A 27,356-nucleotide genomic window follows, 5' to 3' on the forward strand; every position below is an offset into this window, starting at 1 on the left:
TTTTCTACCATCTCGTCGCTATGCAAGGAGAAATAATGTTAATATTTTCATTCTTATTGGATACCTTTGTCAAATAATATGAAAATTACAATGTTTAATTATTTTCCACTTACAGAAAGCTCGTACACAATTCGTTTTTTAATGCAATAAAAATTCGCACTGACGATGCTTTTAAGATCAGATTATAATTATTAAATTCGAGTAAATTAATTGTTAGTTCATAAATTTATTAAATTACAAAGGCTTAAAGTCGTCAAACTTACCGTGGGAGTAAGGCGGCGGAGGCGCAGCTATATCCCTAACTGGTTCGCTGGTGCTCTGCAGTCGGGATGCTTGAGTGGCTTCGTTCCATACAACTCGATCCATTTCTTCGTCCAAACGCAACTCGTCCTGTCCCTCGCCCTGAACACAAATATACTATCTAGAGTAACCGTCAGGGTACAAGTGCATCCCGATACGATGGTTCACCGATTGTGACTGTGAGAACTCTGACGGCGGGAGATTGTGATGCACTAGAGGACGCATGCGTGAAGTAAATCGGAGTTTAGCCGCTATCTAATTAAATATATTGTTTGATTATTATCAAATGGTTCGAATACAACTATAAATACGACAGAACAAAAGATCGTTGTATCCGAAATCACAACGAACTAAAAAGTCTAGATATGCCAATTGTATAAAACAAAATTACGAAATGAAAATCATGAATATGTTTCAAGTATTTAGTATTTTTTTTTTTTTGTTTCAAAAAAGAACGCGAGAAAAACTAGAGTTCGCAATTATACTGTTAACAAGTACTAAGTCTTTGCGTTTCCATAATAAATCCTTTTTGTAATTAATCATTAAGTAAACAAAATCACGGCACAATAAACTCCAAGAAAGCACCATTGCGCTTCTGATAAAATGTTTAAGAATACATTCCTGGTATCTAATAAAAACAATCGAATTAAAATAACATAAATTCCTAATGAAATTTGCGTTTTTTAACGTGAAAAGATTAGAAGTTAGTTACGCTTGATTTAAACTTAGTATCATCCTAGTACTGAAAATATCGACAAGTAATAACTAAAAAAGTATCCAATTGAAAATTTAAATTTAATTTAAATTTCATCATACTCGCAAAAGTTTCAGTAAGCAATAGCTTCAAATTGGTAAAGCAAAAGGCTGCGCTTTTATTTGACAAATTTCATAATTAAATAAATTCCATACATTGGAAAAATATATTTATTGAAATAATACCATGCCATAAAATCGTTGGTAAAAGCTTTTGGTGACCTGATTCTACTAATTGCAAATACATGAAAGATAAAATCGATACCATAAGCTTCCACTATAACCAATATATAGAAAAAGCAAAAATGAAATGGAGTTTTACAAAAAGAAATTTTAATATTGCTATCCTTTAGATATGGGAGCGCTTTTTAGCTTAAAGTCGAGTTTGAATAAAATCATAAAAATAAAGTTAAAATAAAAAATATATATTTTATGATACAATGGTTCGAAATGATTGATTATGAAATTTAATATATCCTCTTGCTTTATTCACAAAGATACAGAAAAAATAAAGTAGTATTTTATAAATAGCCTGAGATTAGCACGTAAAAACTAACTCTTAATCTTCACATATTAAAAAAAATCTGTTTGTATTATTAAAATAGCCCATTTTTACTCAATACATATGTATGTACACACGGTATATATACCAAAATAACATTTTTTACAATTTTTGTCTGTCTGTCTGTTTGTTCCGGCTAATCTCTGGAACGGCTGGACCGATTTTGACGGGACTTTCACTGGCAAATAACTGATATAATAAGGAGTAACATAAGCTACAATATTTTTTTGTTAAATTCAAACGCGTACAAGGTCGTGGGTACAGCTGGTCTTAATATATTTTTATTAGTAGGTAGACATCTACTATTTATAAAAGTAAATATAGTATATTTATTTTATTCAGATAAAGTAATTTTTAACGCACTAATTCTGACATCCATTTAATTAAATCTACGTCACCTTGTGATATATCCAATTCCGTTATGTAATAAATTATTTGGAAATATTTGCCCTAATTGAAGACCAGAGCTTTAGTGCTTACGTCATGTGTATATGTATGTATATGTACTGTATATACCAACGTGTTCGGGTCGTAATAATAAACGATTGATGAGATATCTGATAAAAATGTCATCCATGACAACAAAGATACATATTACCGTTTCAAAAAATTATAAATCGTCATCGTTCTACGTCGCAAGGAATTATTAATTTTTCAATCAACGCAAACACGGTCTGATCACATTGATGCGACGATCAGGGCGAGAGACTCGCCACCGTACTTCATTTGGATTTCAAGTCCTGTTTCAGTTATTAACATGAATACTGAACGGTAGCCTTAAGCCTTCTAAGTCTATTCAAATTCAATTCGTTCCTTAGTCGGCTTAAAACGGTTTGTGTATACTTTGTATAAATAAATTCAAAAATTCATAAGAAGCTACTGATTGAATGAATAAATTATGTCCTAGTTAGACCTACTTATTATAAATCCTAAAGAATATGTAAATCGAGTGCAAAACATGGTCTTCGTTCCGTCGCCCACAACCGCAAATAGATGTATCTTCTAGCATCTTAGATATATGTATATTATCGAACTTATTTATAAACATTATTATTATAACACGAGAAGTGCTTGCGACTTCGTTTGCATTTGATATCGAGAAAATCTGAAATTGTGTACATAATCCTGAAATAAAAGTAGCTTAGATTACTCCTTATTACATCGGCTATCTGCCAATGAAATTCCAATCAAAATCGGTCCAGCAGTTCCAGAGATTAGCCGGAACAAACAGATAGACAGAAAGACAAAAATTGTAAAACAAAATATTTTGGTTTACGTACCGTCTATACATACATAAATACATATGCATTTAAAAACGGTTATTCTAATACTAAAAACAGACACTCAATTTTTATTATATGTATAGATATAGATTTCAAACCAGATTCTCAGTTCGAGCAATTAAATTCTAAATTCTCTTGGTTCATCAGAACATATTTAAAAACGATGAATAAGTGTCCGCCCAGTAGTCGAAATTCGACTATATAATCAATCGAAACATCTCGTTTCGAATATTTTAGTATACCAATACTTCTAATTGCTTTTATTAATAACACTTAACTTAAGCTCGTCAATAGCTACAATAAAAAGAAAATAATTTGACAAACAGAGGAATAAAACTGTCTGCACAATTTTTTGTTCGCCTTTTTTTATAAGACACAGAAAAAAATCATCCAGTAAAGATTAGAATGAAGGCTTTTAAATAATACAATGTAAGCGAAAACTAAGAACAATATAATTCAAACAAAAGCAAATTTACATTAACAGGTACATATATAACTATAAAATGTTTTACAAGTGTTCTCGAGTTTTCTATTCATTGTAAAGAAAAACGTCATCCTTAAAATATTGTAAAATACGCAATGTTCGTCCAAGATATAAGTATAGTACGACACAACTCAGATGTAGCATCGGCAAAATTCGTAAAATCGATCACATCCCAATTAAGTATGCTATCCCAAGTTATCAACATTTATTTCTTATGTGAATATGAAATTTAAACACACGTTATAACTTGTAATATCATATGACCTAATATATTCGTCAATTTGACACGTTTATTTACGTGCACGTGCTTTCTTAAGTTGAACTGACGCGAGAATCGGCGACGACGACGACGAATATAGCGACGAAAAGCATCGAATGGCGCAATAGGGAGCTATTTTTATTGGTTGTGTAAATCTGCATTCTGCAGTAATCGGTTTTATTGAATTTGCCGATGCTTCATCTAAGTTGTGTCGTATTATATCTTCTATGCGACACATCCCTTAAGGTCTTATAATGACGTTCGTTTTGACATTAAGTACCCAACGAAAAGGTTACTCTTATAGTTTCAAAGTTTTTCATTAGGTATAAAAAAAAACATTCGAATGACACGTAACAGATTCAAATATTAAATTGCCCTTCAATAACAAAACATTGTTTAGTAAACAAAATAGTCACAGTCAAATAAGGTCGTATTAGAAGTAGAATTGATAATGAAATAAATATGAAAGTTCTTTGAACCATTAAGGTCGTATGAACCAATTATGTTTTATTGTTATTGTTCGGAACAAATGTATACAAAAATTACATCATTCATTAGATAATAACATCGATGGCATATAATAAAAATAACAGGTTTAAATTGACAAGCAATAGGAACAAATATCTTATCTGCTATATTTAAATCGGCATGTTTTAATTATCGTTATAGAGTCACTGCCAATATCCTTCAGTTTCGATTATATTTAGAATTTAATACAAGTTATTGAAAAATTTATATTAAAAAATGTAAAATGCGATTCGTTTCACATACGAAGCGTGTTCAGAGCCAAATAACCAGAGTGCATCAAGAATATCTGTTTATTAAATCACTTCAATATCGACGTTACTACGTTGAATTGTAAACCTATGATTACTAATAATAAGTTTTTATCTTAGCTTTTTTATATTCGAACTAGTGACCCGCCCGGGCTTCGAACGGATGCAATGCAGATACTAAATATACTACAGAATGCTCACAATTTTTTTTAATTGAACAATACAAACTGCTATGTCCTTGCATTTTAAATCTTCGAATATATATTTTTTCATTACATACTATGACGGACCGCATTGATCTTACGCATGTATTATACATATAAACCTTCGTCTTGAATTTGTCTATCTATTAAAAAAAACCGGATCAGAATACGTTGCGTAGTTTTAAATATGGAGACATAGGTCTTTGTTTTAAACTATGTAATGATATTCTGAAATATATTCATGATATTTTTAGTTAGGAAATGGCATCTGATGCTTGACGGTCATCATTGCCGATAGCCATTTATATTGTAAAATATGTTACCATACATCGCCAATGCACCGCTAACTTAAGGCACTAGTAGGTATGTTATATACCTTGTCCCTGTAGTTTCACTAGCTCGCTCATCCTTCAAACCGATTTATAACAATACAATAATATCTGTTTACGTTTTTTGCCTTTCAATATGCGTTACTATACTATATTTCCGAAATCGTAATAGGCTTTAAACTGCATCCTGACAAATGATAAATATTTGGAATAAACCTATTGTATTCCCTTACATCTAATAAATTAAATCACCGGTACTGTGATGTCAAATAAACTAGTCATTTTAAAAACCGACTAACTATGAAATAATGCAGCTAGTAATGTAACTCTCGTTTAAACAAATTACTTCTCAACTTAGCGATTACGAATTTACCTAATACTGAACATTTATTTCTAGCACGCTCCAATCAATAAAAAATAAAAAAGACTTATACTGACAAACACAACATAAATTTCACTTTTTATAAATCCTATTAACATGTCACTTAAGATAATTATTATTTATTGTCAAAGAAGAAGGCTGTACACAGTTAAAGTATGTTAAAAACAGAATGAGATTATAGTCTAAATAGTAATCATTTAATCCTAAAAAGTTTAATTTTTATTTTATTTGAACTAAATAAAAAAAACTGTCAAGTTTCACTAAAGCATGTAAACGGACATCCGATTTTGGTAAACGCTAAATACGATGTTCAAATATATGTAATTTAACAATTAATAAATATACAATGTGTAATGGATCAAAATAAAAAAAATAACAGGGAACATTTATCAAAAAAAAAAAACTATAGAAATTTCGTTAAAATTGTCCATTTATCACCGAATGCGTCGTACCAGTTCTATTACTGTATACTCTACTTTCACCTAAATCCTACGAGTATGTTGATCGAACGAGCAACTGCGCTTAAAAGGTTTTAAATTAATACACTAAAGCGGGCATTCACAACGGCAGCTTCAATATGCAGCGCGATGAGATTTAAAATTGTACCTACTGAAATTCAATATAAAACTGTATATGAATATAAATTTTAGTATGCAACAACTTTGATAGCACAAAAACACTAGTAAGTTGATATAGGTACATATATTGTATGAACCTGACTACGACGAAGCCAATAGGAGCGTTCAAACTTTATTACAGAGTATATAATAAAGTCGCTTATCACTGTCTGTCTGTTCCTTTATGCTTATATCTTTTCAATCACACAGTGGATTTTGATGCAGTTTTGTTTTCATTGATAGAGTGACTGAAGAAGGTTTATATGTATGCACAATATAAGTAGATAAACACTGATAATTTGAAAAGTTTCTAATATGACGTCGTAAACACATTTTTCGGTCTCTAATATATTAAACTAGGTAAATCCGAACCTCCTACATATCTTGTAGGTACCGTAGAAATATACTAGGTTATTAAACCTATACGCCTATGTACGAATACGGATTGTCCTTCTATCTATGCCCTTACACGGGCTTACTCTACGTGAATTTTCGTAACGTTCAATTCAGGGCTTAGTCGTGATAGTGTAACATACAGAGATATTTTTTCCGTGTAATACTAGAATAGATATCACTTCCATTAATAGCCGTCTTACGTTTTTATGTCAAACCGTTGCTAATTTAAAATGCATGTTATGGTAGAGGTATGTAATGTAATGTCCGTGAAGAGTGCTGAGGCTGTGCGGACATTGTACCTAATTGGTTTATTTTGTTCGTCGAATCATAAAAGCGATGGCGCTCTAGAAGTGACGCTTAGAGTTGAGGCCAGGGTCGTACTGCACGTCCTGAGTAAAGAGACCTTTCGAAAAATAGATACTTAAATGTCAAATGAAATCGTTCTAAGCGTTTAATAAATATATTAAATGTATATAAAGCACACTAATAATAATAAATAAATATATATTGGACAGCATCACATCCGTTACTCTGATCCCAATGTAAGTAGCTAAAGCACTTGAGTTATGGAAAATCAGAAGTTGCAACGGTACCACTAACACCCAGACCCAAGACAATCATTGAACGTTTTCCACATCGATTCGGCCGGAATCGAACCCGTACTCATGAAAACCGGTGTACTCACTACTCGACCAAGGAGGTCGTCATATACCTTATGTAAATATCTATCCGTGTAAGTATCTACAGGTACAGTATAGTATAATACTTTTTCTTATGTTGATTGTTGATCGTTAAAAAGACAAAAGAGAAATAATTAATAAATGAACATAGAAACACATAAACATGCCATTGTTGGCAGTAGTCAAACTGATTGACATCATCGTTACACTCGAGCTGTGTCGAGGCGGAAGATGATGCAGGGAGGCTGATAGTTTTGGATGTACATCAATTCCTGTCATGAAATTTGCACCGGACCGTGTACCTATCCAGCGCGTACCGGTGATGCATGACAAAACACACATTAATTACTATGATCCATAACATGCTTACATAGCTAATATTTATGTTGTAAATTTGTGTGTATAACGATTTAAGATAGAATAAATAAATTGTTTATTACTATATTAACAAATCTCTGCTGAATTAGGCATACATTTTTTTATATGCTATTAGTTTGCTGATGTGCATATATATGGGCCACCTCATGGTAAGTGGTCACCCCACCTCTTATAGACAATGGCACTGTAAGAAACATTATCATTGTATCTGATACGTGGGTGGTACCTACCCAGACGGGCTTGCACAAAGCCCTACCACCAAATAATAAAATACTTCGATTGATTCCTACTGTTTTTAGTTTAAATTAAAATAACAACGCTACAAACGTAACTATGTCATATCCTCTCATAAAAATAAACATACCAACTCAAACAAAGAACACCGTTAGTTATTCTCCGTGCAATAAAACGCATTCCAGAAACATGCCTGTTGAATGAACATTTTATGAAACGTCTCTTATTTTATATGTCCATATATGTGTATATGTAAGTGGTTCAAACGAATTTTCTGAAAATCGATATCCGTAAAATTGTTATATTTGCCTGTATTGACTATTTTCGATATGACTAATTGCACTGACTACAAATAATACCGTTTTACAAAGATTTGATTTGATCATAAATTATGAATTTTATAACAAAACTATTTTATTAATGTGAGTCATCTATCGATGTGCTTTCTGGGTAATACCGATTTGCTGGCCGTAACGGCAAATGAGTGGCCATGACGACAAGAGTATGCCCTCTCTGCGATGCCGCTCTCTACTCTAATAATACATACATTTTCAACGTAAATCATATATATAGAAAATAATATAAAATATTTGAATACTTGTACAATATACGAAAACAAACTTAAGAAGCGATAAATGAAAAGCGTAATGTTTTTTCGAATGAATAAATGTTAACGTAGTTTTAACATTATAACTCAAAAAGGAAGTAAGTATTTTTTATGTACAAATTTGCTTCATATACCTCAAAATATGCTTCTAGTATTTAATATATGGTGAGTATTTTAGGAGGCCCCAAAATAGGACACTATAAAAGTTAAAATAAATTACAGTTGTCTATACTTTTCCCGTAAGTAAAAACAGAAAAATAAAGACTGCTATTAACTTTTCTCCAGTGAATATAGCCTTCTATCTTTTATAGTTTTAGCGGTGCCATCTTCAAAGCGCAAGGGTCAACAATTTCCTCTCCGACGACGACAGAATATTAAGCTTTTTGTATGAAAAAAAAATACAACACATATTTGATTCATTTTTTATACTAATCGTACCTCTTTTGTTACGTATACATAACAAGAAGTGAAAAAAAGAACACAATGACTCGGTTAGACAAGTCGATTCCGATAAACTGCCCTATTCGAATCTGTGGTTAAATCGATTTGCTGGATCTTGATTCAATTCGTAGAAAGGTTTATAAATGAAACAATATTCATCTATTCAATAAATTAAGAAAATTCTCAATGCATATTATTATGAAATTGCACTGAAGATATTTATACCGATAATATGTCATATGGAAGCATCGTACTTTACAAAGTTATACGTGGAAAACATCTGTAATCCTTGCAATACTCTTTATATAAACTCGTCGCAATACTAAGTCCTGTGGAAAAAATAAAAAGAAACTATTAAGCCGATAAATTTGTATTAGGAACAGCCTAGGCTTTAGTTGTCTTGTTCGGAAAGCCCTTAGTATCTTTGATACATATGTTGTAAGACGAACATAAATCAGCTCCTGGTTTTTTGAACAGGAGAAATATATAAGTTCAAGAATCATGAGCCTATTCCAGCGTTCCTCTGTCCAAGCGTTCATGACACCAATATTATTATAGGGTTTGCGAAGAACTATGGAAATGAAGTGGGGGCGAAGGCCCACCCGCTTGTCACGTGCACTTCCAGGCCCTGTCGGTACCATTAGTAATCTAAACAATATAACTGTTAAGTTTGTCACAAACTTTAAGTACATTGTACTTATCCCAAATTGTACACAAATCGGAATGAATGAGATAAGTTATGTCATAATTTATACAATATTTTTTATCATTCTTATTTGCATGTAACATAATATGCGAACTGTGTTGGCTGGCTCGATTTTAGAACAGTAAGAAACATTTTAAGAAACAAAGTAGATAACGTACAATTTAACAAACAGTATTTAAAAAAAGCCTAACCTCTATCACGTTACCGGAACGGATAATTGCGTTACCCTGTCATCCACATAGTTCTGCTCGCACTGTTTTTAAATAGACTTTAGCTTGATTGATATGGATATGTACAGAATTTTGCGTACTAGTTGCACGTTGTACTGAAATACAATTACGAAAACGTCAATCCCTTTAATTTACTTATCGTACTTTTATATACAAACTAGCGATCCGCCCCGGCTTTACACGTTTGCAATACTGATAATAAATATACTACAGAATTTGTTTATTTACGACATCACATTAGAAACCTCTAAAATTATCAGTGTTTCTTGCTACTATGCTGTCTATGTATATGTGTGTGTGTGTGTGTGTATTATACGAGTACACAGCAGACAAGAAAGCGACTTGGTTTTATACCATGTAGTGATGTAAAAATATAAAATTCATATAAAATTTATAGCAGTTAGCCAGGATAACTAATAGTCTTGATGGCTCAGTGTCTAGAACATGTATATCTTAATCGAAGGTTTAAGTCGAACGTTATTTATCATGCACTCTTTGGGTTCAACTAAAATTCAGTGTTAAACGAAAAAATAGCGAGAAAAATTGGATGAAGATATTTTTAAGAAGTTCTCCATTCACTCTCTGGAAGGTCCTCTGATCATTTTCTGACTTAATTAAACTAGTATATAGACCTATATACCCTTGGTATTTCGTTAGGAAACATGAAGGATAAATGGTTCAAAAATTCACTACCAACTTATATCAGGTAATAAATATTCAAAATTGGCCACTTGATTACTCATTGACACTTTTTAACAAAAACAACCCACCGAAAACTATTTAACAAAAACAGTTTGGCTGAATGAATAGCGAAATAAAGGTTTTGTTGTAACTAAACAGTACATTTTACTAAACTGCCCTTATTCAAAGTAATATGCATAATGTAGGCTATAGTGATTCTGTTTAGTTATGAATATTTAATTTTTCGGTAACAAAAGCCTCAAAGATAAATTTACAATTAGTCTACAATCAGTGTAGTGAGACGTAGCGAGGTCGCCTCGCTCCGAGCGACACCTTTGGGACCGACAATATATTATAATAAATAACTGTAATATCTTGTAACCTGTACAGTTATTCTAGACGAAATAACTTGAAACTCAACGCAAAACAGTAGTGTGAATAGTAAAAATGTAATATGCGACATTGAATATATTAATTTTATGTATGGGATACGCGATTCAAAATGGCGTAACAACCATAACTTTGATGTCAACATTTCATGAGTGAGATACGGACTATATGTACGGAATTTTTCATTGTTTACTCTGTGACGAAAGTGAAGAATACGCATTCTAAAGTGTAGCACTGATCATGCAGCTGGCAATATATTTATTGCCATTAAGTTGAAGCTGAAAAATAATTGAGAGGTCAAATTTTACGCTGGGCTTAAATTAAGCAGGTGCTTCAAAAGGAATTTGTAAGACACTACTATTTTGTGATCATGGTAAGTTCAAAAATAAATTATTTAAAATAAGTTCGGCAAGATATCATTATAATCGAAAAAACGTAAAGGAGTTGCATTAAGATTTTAACAAAATTCGCAAGCCAATTAATGAACCCGACAAAACAGCAACAGGCGAACGGATAAGCAGCGGAATGTGAGAGTCGCTGCCATAAATATAAATTATATGAGATCTTTACTAGGACATATCGGCCTCAAGCAAAACCAACGCAGCGAACTTTTTTAGTTACGATAATTGTATTGTTCGTCGTTTATTTTTCAAATGTTCGATGCATAATAATATTAACAAACAAGAACCCTACACATAACTGTGCTCTGAAAATGTAAGTGATTGTAAAATACCAACGATATTGATGGGGTACAAATATTAATACTCTAAGGCATATGGATGATATAATTTTGACTGCATAGAGTTTTCGGTCTGGCTAATGGCTTATCTTATTTTAGCAATGCAAAAAGTTGTAACAAATATAATCACATTTACGTACAAGGTAACCAACCGTGGTAACTAAGATATGATATAAAGTATTTTTCACTTGCGTTTTAGGGGCCTAGTTGTCCTGTGTCAAAAACGTAGCCTATTAAGTTCTTTGTACTTCAAGTTAAGTTCATACAAAATTTCATCAAATTCGCTTCATTGGTTTGGTCATTAAAGAGCGACAAACAGACAAAGTTACTTTCACATTTATAACATTAATATAGATAACACAGGCAGGAAAGAACCCTACCCACTTAGGTAGGGTAGATAAATAGAGAAAATCGTAGTAACCTTATATTCTCTTACATATCGCTATGTTATACTAGTAGGTTGACACTGAATGTAATTATGAGTACGGATCGAGCGAAATTGACGAACAGGATTACAGGCTCGAACGACTTCGATTGCGGGCTTTCATTGATGTCGCAGACAATGAACAAAGCGATGTGTCGACGGACGACCAGTTAGAACGAAGTAACCCTTCACTATAGGTTATGTTTTCAATAACACACACGTCAGAACAAATTTTTAATTTAAATATAATTAAAGGACAAGATATATTTTTTTAATTAATAATATATTATCCGTATATAAAGATACTAGCGGCCCGTCGCGGCTTCGCACGGGTGGACATAATCCCTGGAGCTCGACAAATTCAGACATGTCTAACGATTGTCGTTCTTTTTAAACTTATTAATACAATAAAATCTTAATAAATCATACCTAAACATTGCTCATGAATCACTCTATCTCTTAGTGAAAACCGCATGAAAATACGTTTAGTAATTTTAGAGTTTATCGCGAACGTACAGACAGACAGACGTGCTATGTACTGGCATAGAAAACAGAAGCAAACGTCTCGTGAACATGGGACATGGGACAAAGCGTACTTTCGTTACGTGATAAATTCTACTAGTTCACTTTACTCTGAGCCACTTAAAACTATATTCCAATAAGTTAATTATTTTGAATTCAGTTAAATCATTACAATGCTGTATAAAATCTAAGCTAGACGATGCCCACATTATAATAACGCTCGAAATAGATCAACAAAATGTATTTTAAGGTTAACTAACCGATCGGGCGATCTCAGCTGTTGAGCAAACAATTTATGTAATATTATAAACGTTGAGAGAAATTGTCTTTATAATCACAAAACAAACACATAAGTGTATTTTTTTATCGTGTCGTTGTATTCCTTATCACCTCTGATCATTTAAATGTCAAAATAAGAGGGCGACTACAATCCTTTACGCTACGCTTATAATAATTATGATTAAATGGTAAAATTGTTAATTGCCATTAGCTGTTTATTTGCCATATAAATAATTATTATATGATCTTTTTTTAATCTTTAGACCAATGATATTCTAATAAACAGATATGTTGTATATATGTTTAGTATGGAACTAAACAACAGAAAAAAGTGTGCCGCGCCGGGGACCGTTTATTTTACATTTCGTTACAAGTAAAAAGGATAGCTTGATAAAAACAATCAGTAAAAGGAGTAACTAGATCTTTTAATTACGCAAAATGGGACATTTTCTAGTCTTCACTTTTTGCGCGTTAATAACATATCTGTTTACTAGAAATTCATTGCTTTAGACGGTATAATAACACTTTATTTTAAATTAATAAAAATCGGCAAACGATAAAATGCGTCCTGCCTCTTATGTCATAATTATCATGTTGTGGCCTCCAGTATCCAATATCGGTACATCAGACAGCATGGCGTCACGTGGTGCGTTAATTATAGTGTAACATTCACACCGCAAAACAGCTCTATAAATAAGCGCGTAAGCGTGAGCTATACGATCAATTAATTTAATACGTTCATTGTTATCTATATATTGTAAATGTAAAAGTAACTCTGTCTGCCTGTCTGTCTGATGTTCTTTCACGACCAAACTGCTGTATCTAATTGGATGACATTTGGTATGAAGCAAACTTGATCTCCACGACAGGACATTTTTGTCTAATACATGACAACCCTAAGAAGCGAATGAAGCCGCGTGCGACTACAAGTCCTAAATAAATACTTTCTCACTATTTTTAATAGTCAATGAATCATATATTTTATTAAAAGCAACTACTACTATATTATTGAAATTTCTGTTTAAAATCTATAATGTTTATTTTAATTAATATTTGGTAACATGTTTTTATTAGACGGCTCATATTATTAAGGCCGATATTGATAATTAGTCGATAATAATTTTATTTGAAAGTGTACAAGAAAAGTTCGATCTCATGGCCACGATCTTAAAGGAAACTGTAATTAGCAATTACGTTAAAATTAAATTAAAAAACTTTATTTATTTTTTATCAACAAAATTATTTTTAAATATTTCAATTTTATATTTAGCTAATATTTAAAAGTGTAATAATCAATAATAATCAATTGTAATAGATTATGAGTGGAATATTTTTTTATATATCTAAGTATTTTATTTTTTTAAGGAAACAATCGAGTACAAAGACCGAACATTGACCAATACAAAAATAAACTATACATAATAATGGGAGGACATAAGAAAGAAAAATGAAATGTAAATTAGAATTAGGAAAAAACTAAATTAGTGACTATAATTAATAGCTCTTATGAACTTACATCGGTATCCCTCCTATTACACTCACAGCGTCTTATTTAACTCGAGTAACAGACGACTTGGCATAGGGGAATTTATTTGATTTACAAAGTTACAAAACATCACCTCCTCGTAGGCATTCTCATATGATCTCTCAAATATTTCAAAATATTTATCTATTGAATCTTAATCATAAAAAGTAAAGCTTACATTGTAATTACTATTACTATAATGATATTTTATTCATGTTATTTTATGATAACGTTAAATATATCACAAAATATAAACATCATTTCTAAATCCATATTAATTGTAATGAGACCTCTATTACATATATAGTACGTCTGAACTTAACTTTAAATAGATGACTAATCTTATTAAATCAAACTTTGTATTGTTAGTGAACTTAAATATTAACTATTCCATGTGACAAAATTTATTGTTCTGTATGTAACATGACACGAACAAGCAAAATTATTATCTTAATAATATCAGTATCGTGTACGGTGTAGAAGTAAAGTACTAAACACCTTGTTATTTAACCTGTTTTCTGTAAGTAGAGCAAATAAAAGGCATACGTATAAAATGAATATGGTATATACATACATGTATGTATGTAGGTAACTACAAAATGTCTCACTCCGGCCTACCTTCATCTAGTTTCGAAGTATTTACTTGCAATTAATTATCTTTACTAATAAAACTTACAAAAGAGTTTGCTCACTTTTATTTATTTTTAAACGATTGCTAATTAACACAAATATAATTACGCTTTACTTAAATGTGTGTGTGTGTGTGTATGAGACAACATCACATACATTACTCTGATCCCAATGTAAGTAGCTAAAGCACTTAAATGTCGTGCAAGAGTAATTTTAAATGAATTAAATCTTATACTTTTAATGATTACATAACCATGGATTTTTTCACACAATAAGGCGCGCCCCTTCAACCTATGCTATCCGAGTGTATTAGAATGAGTGACAATAAATAATGACAATAATAATAAACTAATGTAAGACTAAAGTTCATTTAACGCGGTGTAACGCACATTCGTGTGTGAACAGGTCTATAAAAGAATAGTTATGTTTCAAGCGCTATTTATGTATTTTTATATCATATCCTATATCATATCATTACATTAAACTTAAACGAATATAAATATTCGAAATTCAAAAATATTCGAAATATTTGTTCACCAGAAAACTTAAAATTTATTTTTATTGATGTTATGTCAATTGAATCTTTCAACTAGACGCTAAGAGCAGATAGAGATGCAAAATGCAAGATAGCAAGGTCAAGGGCGCGACTGGTCGATAGATTCATTTTACCCTTGCTTCCCCTCCCCATTTCCTTATTACCCGATACTAAAGGATTTACTATTCCTGTACATTTTGATTACTTGAAAGATGCGAGATCAGATTTTTATATCTCTGGTAATCTTTTCATCGATAGGTAAAAAGTAGTACTACTCTTTGTAGAAGAAAAATGTCGAAAATACAAATTAAATTATTTTTTATAACTCAGACGAATTTGGACGACTTAGTAGTCAAATTGCTAAATATAAATAAATAAATAATAATAAAATCATTTCGAGTACGGATTCTTTGACTTTATATCATGGAAATAGAAAACAACGAGAGTAACGAACGATTTGTGTAGTCGAAGTTAAATGTGTCAAAATATAAAATAAAATAATAACACAAACATTGCACACTACATTCTTTGCCTTATAATTTCATTACCATGTCAAAGATATCCAAATTATATATAAAACTATAAGCGAACAATTCTCGACCTATTTATTTCAATTACAATAAACTTCAAAATGTCATGTAATTTGGGAAATTAATTATTGAAACAATAGTACTATTATTATTATTTTTAATTAAAGCGATTAACGGTCATATTTGTAATGTATATATGTATAATAATAATTAAAATTAACTAATTGTATTAAAGTATAATGGTTTAGTATCAAAGGCTGGTACTTTGGATCTTTTTGCAACAATCTTTATTACAGACGAAGAATGAGTTATTTATTTGTCGATTTTTTATACAAATAAATGTACTTTACTATGTATATAACATATGCCCATTCATCTCTATATATAAACATGTATTTACATTACTCTAGATCTGATATAAATATTTGTACATCTGAATAAACAATGTAAAACAAATACATATTTACAAGTTTATAAATCGTGAATCAGATCGTGAAGAAAATATCATGATTTTTTCCTACAAGTACTATCCCCTAAAAAAAATCACTATTTATTTCTTTGCGTGTTCATCAATATGACCGTTTACGTAAAATATATTAGTACTATTAGATGTGTAGTGTATGTATGTATTTGTTTTTCTTAAAAGAACTATCGGAATATTGATATTTTTGTTTTGAATCATCTCGAGTACACGTGACAATTAATTTGGAAGTTTAAACTTGCTTCTTTCATTGTATCTGATTTCACATATAGTCATTTTCATTAAATAGTATAAAACAAAGTCGCATACCGCCGTCTGTCCTTATGTATGCTTAGATATTAAAAATTACGCAACGGAATTCAATGCGGTTTTTTCAATAGATTTTCGAGAGGAAGATTTTTATATATAATACATGGACAACATAGTAAAGAGGCAATGATAATTTTAGAAGTTTCTAATGTGATGTCATATTTTTTGTAGTACATTTAGTCTCAGTACTTAACCCGTGCAAAGCCGGAACAGGTCGCCAGTACTTTATAAAGTTGATATTTGAGTGCTTAAAAATGCATTTCCAGTGAGTAACGCAACGTGGACTGGAAGGCTTCGCATACGTATAAACTTATATTACTTGCGACATACATAACATATTTTAATTGACAGATTATATTATAGTCGGGATCACTTTTGTAATTGAAAGGCTAGTCATAGTTCATAAAGTTGGTTTCTAAAGTTCGTTAAGGATTACCGTTACACTACAAGACTCTGGTATTAATACGCAAGCGGATTTTTTTTTGTAAACATGTCTGGGCCTTATTATATACTCGTCCAATATTCAATCGTGATAACAAGATAGAAAAAGAAGAGCGATTAAAGTAAGTGCTTTTTGGATTAATAATATAGGATTTAATATTGATACATTATCAAAATAAAACAAAAAGGAGATGTGTGTTTGTCGTTCAATTTAAAAGTGAAACTGAATTATTCCTATATCTATTTTAATTATTATATTATTACTTTTGATTGGGACGCATTTCGGTAGTTTCATTTCGTATATTTGATTATATCTTCCTTTACTATGTTTTAAGTGTCTTGTAGTCTATTATACACATAACATAATTTCTGAATATAAATAGATTTATTAGATATCATTCATAACTTTTAAATATAAAATGGTAATAATAACGTGAGATGCTATGTCAAAATAAAATTCTTTACATTCATGTATTTATTTAAAATTAAAAGTATTGTAAGAATCACATTACCAGTCGAGGCGCGAGACTCCTTAATAAGTGTAGATAAAAACGACCCCCACCCAATTAATATCGAAATCATTTCAATAGCTTGTGTTTGTGTTAGCAAAACAATGTATGTTAAAAATCTTCTCTATTTAGCTAAATATTTCATATTAATTTAATTTTTATAATTGTAGTTTTCTTTGTTTTAGGAATTTTATATTATGCTCTATATATATATATATACAGAGGTAGTGGACGACTGAAGAAACGATGGATGGATTGTGTGAAAGACGATATGTTTAGAAATAATTTTACCTGTGAGATGACGTCCGACAAAGAAGTATGGAAGGAGAAGACATGCTGCGCAGAACCCAAGTAAAATTAGGATATGAGTAGAACGTTAATACTGTGCAGAGCTAATCAGAAATAAATTTATTGGCTAAATATATCTGTACTTATTTTGTAAACTAAAAATAAAACTTTACAAAGTTACTTTAGTAAGTGATCAACGAGCTAGATTCACATTCGTTCAAATTCAAAGCAAGTAGCCATTAGCCAATGCATTCGAAAACATCTATCTGAAACTATCGTCTATATATAAAACAGCAACTGTATTGATACATAGACCTACGGTTATATTATAAAGTAAAGGGAACCGCCACGTTCTATATTAGTCAAATTCCGTAGCCCAAGGATTCGAGATAATGATCTGTCCTGCCAATGTCCGTGAAGCTTTGAATAATCCTTTTAATAATCCAATTCATACAGAAAAATCGTCAATGCAGTGAAGTACGAAATGCAGTAACCCGTTTAATGGCAAAAAGGTTTTAAACACTGATCTGATATATTTGTATAGTATTTTGGAACTTTTGGGCATTGATTAAAGTAAACATATTGATTTTCGTTATCAATGAGTAAAATATGCCGTTAATAAGAAAATTTTGAATGTTAGTTTTTTTCCTGTGCCAGCTGATAGTTTAACAAAACCTATTAATCTAATTATAAATTTTTTTATTGCATTAATGATATGGACTTATTTAAAATTATAATATGTTGTTAAGCAAGTATAGAAGCTTCTGTTTAACAATAATGTCATCCTGACCGGAAATACTTGAGGCGCCGGGCGATGGTCTTTCAGTCCGTTACTGTTTTTTTTCTCCAGCATTCTTTCATAGGTTTCTACAGCGATTTGAATCAGACACTTACGGACCTACGGTTTTATAATTCGGCGACAAATGAGAAAATTAAAATAATTATACTTTGAAACTAAAATTTATATAAACTGTCGATCATTTTTTGATAGTAAAAGGTTAGTGCAGTCCACGTCATATAAAATTATTTAGCGATCGATGCAATCTACGTTTGCTTTAACAACTCGACTGTTCGAAACACCCCTTTAATTCAATTTAAAAAATCCAATGTGAAATGTTTTATACAACTCTGAAAAATTCATATTTAAAATTAAATTCAACAAAATATTCCGCAAAAAATATAAACGAACCTTAACACCTTGTATGAGGTCAGTTCGATAAATTTAAATAATTATTCTCGCTAGTCAGCTGGATGTCCTTAGCAAAGAGTGTTTACAGATTTTATAAACTGATATTAATTTTATTACGATTAGTATCTGATTTTTAAATGAAGACATTTATTTTTCAGATAAATCGAATCTCATTTTTATTATTAGATGTTTCAGTCATAACATTTACAGAGAGTTGAAAACTGAGTTGATCGCTAAGACGCCGTTACTTCCGTATAGAAATGTTAATTTGGTGTTTAAACCACACAAATAAACGTATACCAATTGTCATGAATATGCCTATATTTTCTTTCACTGAATGTAAATCACGAATACGAGGTGGCGCTCAGTAGAATCTGGTTCGCAATTGACGTGTTATCAGTACAGTTGCTTGGTGAACATTGATCGCCGCAATACCTGCCAAAAACTACTCAATGTTTTAATGTTGTTTGTATGTAATTGACTACTTGTGACATTTGCTAATCCGGTGATTTTATAGAAACTTTGTCTCATTTGGAACGAGATACGAAATCTTAGTATATAAACCTTTTTATTTGTTTATTTATATTTGTATAATTATCTGAAACAGATGACGCTATATTAAACTAGTAGTCGCCCGCGGCTTCTCTCGCGTTGTAGGGTGTTGGTTGTCATGAAAATTTGAAAAAAAAAAGTTGTCAAAAAAATGTTAAATTCAATTCAGGGGTTCGGTCGAGAAAGAGCGATAGACAGACAGGCAGATAAAATTAATTTACATTGATAGATGTAGTTTATTTTATTGGTCGTCTCTAGTTAGAGAAGGCTTAGAATCTATTCTAACTTGCTGCTCTAGTTGGGTAGATACAAATATCGGGTCCTATCTGAGTTTCCACGTTTTCGTCACCTCGATTTGAATCCATTATTAATATTACAAAGCAAAACCAAGAACATACATAAGAAACCTTCAAATTATCTATAATTTCTTTACTGTGTGTAATATATAACACAATAACAGGTGGGTATTTATAAATGAATCAGTGTCATATTAGTAATTCTAAAATAATATACCACAGGTTTCATAAATCATAATATAGTTGTAATGATACCTTCATTATAACATAACGAGAGTGCGTCTTTTGTCGAAGCTGTAATGAAGGCTAATTATAATAATGTACATTTTTTCACTGAAACTTATTGTCACGATGCTTAAGTAACACTTCAAATAAACAACCTCAATTATACGTTAATGAAAGGAAGTTCGAGATAACACACGATAAATCTATAACGTAAGGCTGTTTGATAAGACTTGTTTACTTATTAAAAACGAAAAATCTAATTTCTATTTAAAACAAAGTACCTTGACACACTAATAATATTGCATATAATTTATGCTTGTAATATCATGACAATAAAAGTATATTTTTTATAATATCACAGTTTTAAACGCTCATACACCAAGTGTCCTACATTTTACTAAATCGAGGTTTTAATATTCATTAATACTGAGTCACGTTCATAAATGTTTTAATAGAAAAAGCGCACTTTTTTCTTATGGTAAAATAAAAGTTTGAATTTGAGAGTTTATTTTTATATAGAAGCCTAGGTTTCCAGTAACTACGTCATAACAATATAAGACACGATATCCAGGAGTTTAATCCTGAATCAAAATACATTCATTACTTTAAACAATCTACCATAGTACGATACATACCATGTCTACTTTGTTTAAAATATCCAACGATATGATAATTTCCTGAGTAATCATATTTACTTAAGAATTTAAATGTCATTATTTTAATAAAAATCATATTGCATTTAAATAAAAAAGCCGCCTATATTTTTTTATTTTAATTATATAAAAATATGTACGAACATGTATTATTTAGTAAAACCGTTTTTCTGAAAACATAGAGTGATCATGAGGCTGGTTTATAAATAATACATTACAATTATAGGCACAGTGTATTAGAGAAACACTGATCATTTGAGAGTTTTGTAATGTGATATCGTTAATAAACACATTTTATGCACTTACATTATAAACCCTGGCAGAAGCCTGCAAGAGAGACCAAAATAATTTACTACTACAGTATTATACACCGTCAAGGGGTCGACAAAAAACTCCGCCATGTTATATGTCCATCTCTTAGGTTCGTATTCTCTTCGGTTTGTAATGACAACTAACAAACAGTTAAACTTTGTACATAATATTCTGTAGTATATTTTGTATCAGTATTTCACCCCTGCGAAGCCAGAGCGGTCGCCAGTTTATATATCATTCTAAAGGTACTATTCCCATGACTTAAAAACTGAAAACTGACAAATTAAAAACATATTTTTGTGATGCCAAGAGGTAAATCCGTAGCATTTAAGGTGAAATCGCGAATATTATTATATAAATTACTAACCTTACATTACATATGAACTTATTTATATTTTCGTGAACGATATTTTAATTACTATTTACGACATTTAAATTTAAATAAAATTTATTTATTAACATTCTACTTGTGGAACAAGCCCGACAAACAGCACATTGCTATAACACATACATAATATTGTCCGATTAATTACTCTTGACAATATTTATAGCCTTGAACATTTACTTAATTACACACTGATTCAAAGCTCATTCGTATTATAATTACATTATTTTATACGATATGTGACGTAATAATATACAAGCAATCAATGAATAGATAAAAAAGCAATAAACATTTACATTATACAGGTATAATATAATATAATTATATTAGACATACATACATACATTTATAACCTAAAGTGCACGCTCGAAAGGATAAGCCGATAAATTATTGATATCATTGGTATCGTATCGTGAATCATTTCAACTAATAATAAGAAAAACGTTGCATTTTTTAATTATTTATTATGATAATGATTAAAAAAGCAGCCAATCAGATACACAACAATCAGTGTAGGCGGTTATAATGCACAGTTTTCTGTTATAGTAATTCAATCCGACACGACCTGAGACATATCAAGCGCAGTTCGAACGCCTTTTTGTGTTTGTAATGCAATACTCGCACCGTCGTAACACCGGGCTGGTAACAATGTGTTGGTGTAAAATAATAATCATTTGTAATCCCAACCTGTGTCCGTTTAGGAGTTGTACAGTAAAAAAGTTAACCTCTATCAAAGTATTAGTGAATACAATGCTTCAAGAAATTCATGCAACTTGACAGGTCGCCATGTAAGAAATTATCAGTGTTGCCAGACTTTAATCTACAACTCATAAGTGTTAATCTTTAAGTAATAAAGCAACACTAATTTCAAAAGTACGAAAACCATAAAAAAGTTTTATATTGAGAAGGTTTCGCTTGGTAGTTAAATAAACCCTGACCGAGAGAACTGTAACGTGGTTATGATAATAACCGGTGTGACCTCCTGTGAGTTGATTACTTAAATAAATTCATTTCTTAAGAAAATATACATTAGACACGTTATATTAGTAAAATTAATAAAATAATAAATGATTTGAGAGGTTATAAAAAAAAGCAATGGAAACTTTATCAAAAAAAAGACATTTTATACTCGTACAGCCAAACCTATAATTAGATAATTATGTGTACACGGTGAATCACAGTACTTGTTCGGACAAGTTTATGTCTAAAAAAACATGACGCTTTTTTTGGTCCTCGCGCTCTTAGGTAAGGAGAACCAAACGATTATCAAGGTCAAATGCATGCGATACTCGTAACGATTATATATTTTATTGATTGGCAATTAATTAATCACAGTTATATTGTTATACTATATACATGATGTGTGATTGTTTTTTTTTTTAATCGAAACAACGCCTTCGAAGAAATATAAAATCATCGTAATATATTTTAAAATATATTTTATTAATTAATTTAGTGAATCCTGTTCAATAAAAACTGCTGATTTGATTGCACTTATACATTACGACAGCTTATAATTTTATTTTGTATCTCAAATAAAACTTTTTAAAAGGCGTCATAAAACACGAAGTAAGCCGGTCTTTAAAATACCTTAGTCATTTGCACTTATAGGTATTTTTGGTAATATTAAAAAAAAACTTCTAAACAGTACAAAAAACCATAACGATGAATGGCGTTATGATGCTACTTGCAGTAAAAATCATGTAGGTATATATCAGTAGAGGATTGACGCACTCTAATTATTGATTGCATTATACAATATGTATGTGTTTAATTAAACAAATATATTTTAATATCTAAATTGAACCTTAAGTATTTGGATCAGTGATCAATATTTCACTGATCTTGATGACATTATTGGCGTAAACGAATTGTACCACATAAATATAAAATTTAAAAATTTAGCCCAATATTATTTTTTTGAAATGATTTATTACATATTTAAAATTCATAATGTAAAAGTGAATAAATTAAAAGGAAAAAAATATTAAGCATCTCACCTTGTGGCGTAACTAATGCTTAAATGTGTATTTGATTATTATTGAACGGCCTATTGGTTGTCCGCTGTCGTGTTCCACAAAGTAGCCAATGTTACCAAGTACAAGGGCACAACTGACACGCGTTATTACCGATATCTTACGATTCTCAACGGTTTAAAACAGTAAAAAAAACTTTCTTCTCAACATTTATTTAAACACCATACTTATTGCACTTATTACATTTTTTTAAATTTTATTCATTTTAGTAAACATTGCCACTTATTGAAAGTAAGTCTTAAGATTTCAAAGACCATCATTGCCTTTTAGTAGGGATTTACAACCTGCCTGAGTAGGTCTCAATCATATTATAAGCCGTGATAATAGTGTGCTTATTTATTTTGAGTTGCACTACAACATTCCTTTTTTTAGGTCGTTCTCGAAAATACTTTTAAAGAATGTTCATTTACAACATTGCTTACATTTATAATATTTGTCTTTATTAAAAATAAAAAGGATAATAAATTAGCTAAATACTGCTTACGTCATGACAATAAAATCGAAATATATACATTACACAGTGACTTGAAGAATAGTCATTTATATTGTGAAGTTGGTAATGCCCATAAATTAAAATAATTATTTTTTCATTCAATATTATCCAAAAGTATTAATTTATTTATGTTCGGGAATTATATACATAGTATACACAAACATTTGATACCAAAATAAGTCTCATAATGCAAATAGGCCACATGATGGAATGTTGTCACCGCTGATCTATTTAATTAAATGCACTAAAAAAACCTTTACACTAAAACTTTTACTATTAACTTACAACATCATTCCACTTATATTTTACACGATTTATATGATCTAAAAACTTGTTGAGAGATTTAGTTGTGTAGAACAAGTCAATTAAATACTTCAATCGAATAAAGCTTCTTTAATATAGAAAGTAGTACAAACCCCAGCACTTTATTCCCAATTTGCTACTCGTTATTCATATAATACCTCTTTGGCATTCGACTTTCCTTTACTTGTTTTAAATTTACCACGAATATAACTTTAGATGGATTCTAGGATTATATTCTAAAACCGTTCACGACCCCACAGATGAGAAACTTACTCGGTGAATTCAAGTAAATTCTATTTCTGATACGAGTCTACATCATATATCATATATGTATTGAGACAGACACGTCAATTCATATATTATTCGTGTGGTCCCTGACAGTGTAACTGTTCCCCATCTCGATCATTGGGTGTCGTAATGACCGACTAATGGATTTTTTGTTCAACTTATACTTCAATCGAATGTATGGTCATAGTTAAACCATAAAAACTTTTGCAAAATTTTGTTTGAACAAACAGGTTTTTGAATCACGCTTACCTTTGGTTCACCCCGATATAATATAGTCTCGGGTCTTGATTTAAACTATTTAAATACATTACCGTAAAATTATATTATTAGATTTTTTGATTCAAATGAAATAAAGTAAATAAGTTTAAAAATGATGATTATCGATGATAGAAGACAAGCAAGGTTTCCAAGACGATTTGGTATTATTAATTTCATACAAGATTAAGTAGAAAAAAAAAGTATAATACTAAAGGCAAAAGTTAAATAAACCAATCCAGCGATAATAATTATATAATGTGTACCTTTTAACACTTAACTTTTTTTTAAATAATTGCACCTAAAAATTAAAAACTGCTTTGCTTTGTATATTTCATATTTTTCAAACTGGCAAACACCGCCTGACGGTGAAAAACTACGACCTTGCGACAGGAAATATTAAGTAATCCTTCATCGCTAATGTGCCATTAATCTCGAAAACTAAGACTTGCCCCTTCCTTGTGCCTAACACTGGTACACTCCACCTTCAAGTCAGAATGCAACAATATGAAGTGAAGACTGTTTGGCGTAGAATATGACGTGAATACCCCGACGTGCACAAACCCCAGCCACAAAATGTAAGATGAATAGCGTATCTCTTTGGATACAGAAATGAATAAAAATACAAATCAATGAATAATTAAAAAGTTTATTGCTGGTACTGCGAAGCACATGTCTCAAGCTTCACATTCGATTAACATTTTTCAAATCTCAAAGATGACCCAAAAATATTTATAAGTAACTTTCATAAAATTTCGATTGAAATATAAAAAAAGATGTTAGTATTATTTCACGTATAATTACAAATGGAATAGTATAATATAATATAATATATAATATCTAATATCATAGAAATCATCTAAAATTGACATACATATACGCAAAAGCTATACAAAACCGAAATTTTGGGGATGCAAATATACTTAAAACCTTAATCACGAAATGCATATGCGATATTGACTATAAGAATTTTAACACTTACTTGCGTACTGTAAATATGGTTTTTAGATAGGATAACGATACAATAAACATACAATATGTCACTAAAAGTGATAACAAATATTGTAATTTGTGAAAAATTGTCAGAGAATAAAAGATGATTTTATATTTGCTGATACATTTTAAAGCTCCGACGCGTGAAGAATAAAATCAACATGGATGAATTCAGGAGTGTGAATTACTATAATGGTTATAATTGTGCAAAGTATCCGTTTGTTTAATTGCCGAAATGAATAGCGTCACAAGCAGTGGACACATGGCGTACGTGTGCGAATTCGTCAGTCACGCACGCTAATTTCTGGACATATTCCAATTCTTTTTACGTAAACGCCTTTGTATTTTAACAATTATCGGTATAAATTTTACTTTGATTAATATTAATAATAACAACATTCTAACAAACTCTAAAAATATTATTATTTTGCAAGAGTCTTTCATAATTATTAATCTAGATGCAAATAAATGTCACTGAAATGGACGATTATGGAAAAATGTTAATTGAAAAATATGAAAATAATTTTAACGAACTATTCTTTATCCCATACTAGGCAGTGTAATATTCATTTTTTCCAATTTATTTATAGGATTGAACCCTGACATTGTATTTAATTATTGACTTAAGTCCTATGAGTACGTCGTACATATTCCGTTCCTGCCTAAACTGACGACATTAAAGCCAGACTTGGTGAAGACTTTGTACCATCACCTAGCATGCAGCTTAAATATAACAGTTCTTCAAATTAAATTATATTTACCAGCTAAGATAGATGCTAAGTAAACGGACAAATAACCCTAATGTACTTTGCATAACTAAAGAACCTACATTAATTAATATCCCATTTTAAATAGTACACTGAAATTTTATTGTAACTGTAAATATATAAATTAGGAGATGAAATTTACAGAATTTCAATAAAATACTTTGTCAACTAAAACAAAAAAGAAAGTTACTGCTTTTTTCAAGTTCGTCCGAGTAGGTACCATCCATTCACAGAATATTCCGTTACGAACCAACAATACTTATTGTCTTTGCGTTTACTTAGTGATTTGAAAGGTGAGTGAGCTAGTGTAACAACTTGGTTCTTATGATTCAAAAATTCAATCAAAATCAAAGTATACTTTATTCATGTGGTCTTTTACAAGCATTTTTAAACGTCATTTAACAATTAAGTGAAGCTACCACCAGTTCGGAAAGTAGATTCTACCGAGAAGAACCGGCAAGAAACTCAATAGTCTTTTTCAACATTTAAAAAAATACAGTCATGTTAGTTAATACAATTATTTAAATTAATATATTATATTGGTGGCGCAATGAGGATGAAAGGAATTCTCTATACGTCTTACGGCGCTAATGTCCACAGGCGGTGAGGACTACTTACTACAAGTTTGACCACCTCGTTATATTAAAAAAAGAAAGCTTGTATAAATAATTAATCAAAAAAAAGATCCTCTAATTTAGTTCCAACG

General features: G+C 30.6%; 1 protein-coding gene across 3 annotated transcripts in view; it reads right to left on the reverse strand.

The window, feature by feature from the left end:
- LOC124542889 (anion exchange protein 2) overlaps positions 1-27,356 on the reverse strand; it is a 60,032-nt gene that overhangs the window by 24,202 nt on the left and 8,474 nt on the right. For all 3 annotated transcript variants that reach the window (XM_047120789.1, XM_047120787.1, XM_047120786.1), the window contains exon 2: positions 264-402. In XM_047120789.1, the coding sequence (XP_046976745.1) occupies positions 264-402 (139 nt within the window). The remainder of the gene's footprint in view (positions 1-263; positions 403-27,356) is intronic.

Source organism: Vanessa cardui, chromosome Z (genome assembly GCF_905220365.1).
Source record: "Vanessa cardui chromosome Z, ilVanCard2.1, whole genome shotgun sequence".
NCBI classification, from domain to species: Eukaryota; Metazoa; Arthropoda; class Insecta; order Lepidoptera; family Nymphalidae; genus Vanessa; species Vanessa cardui.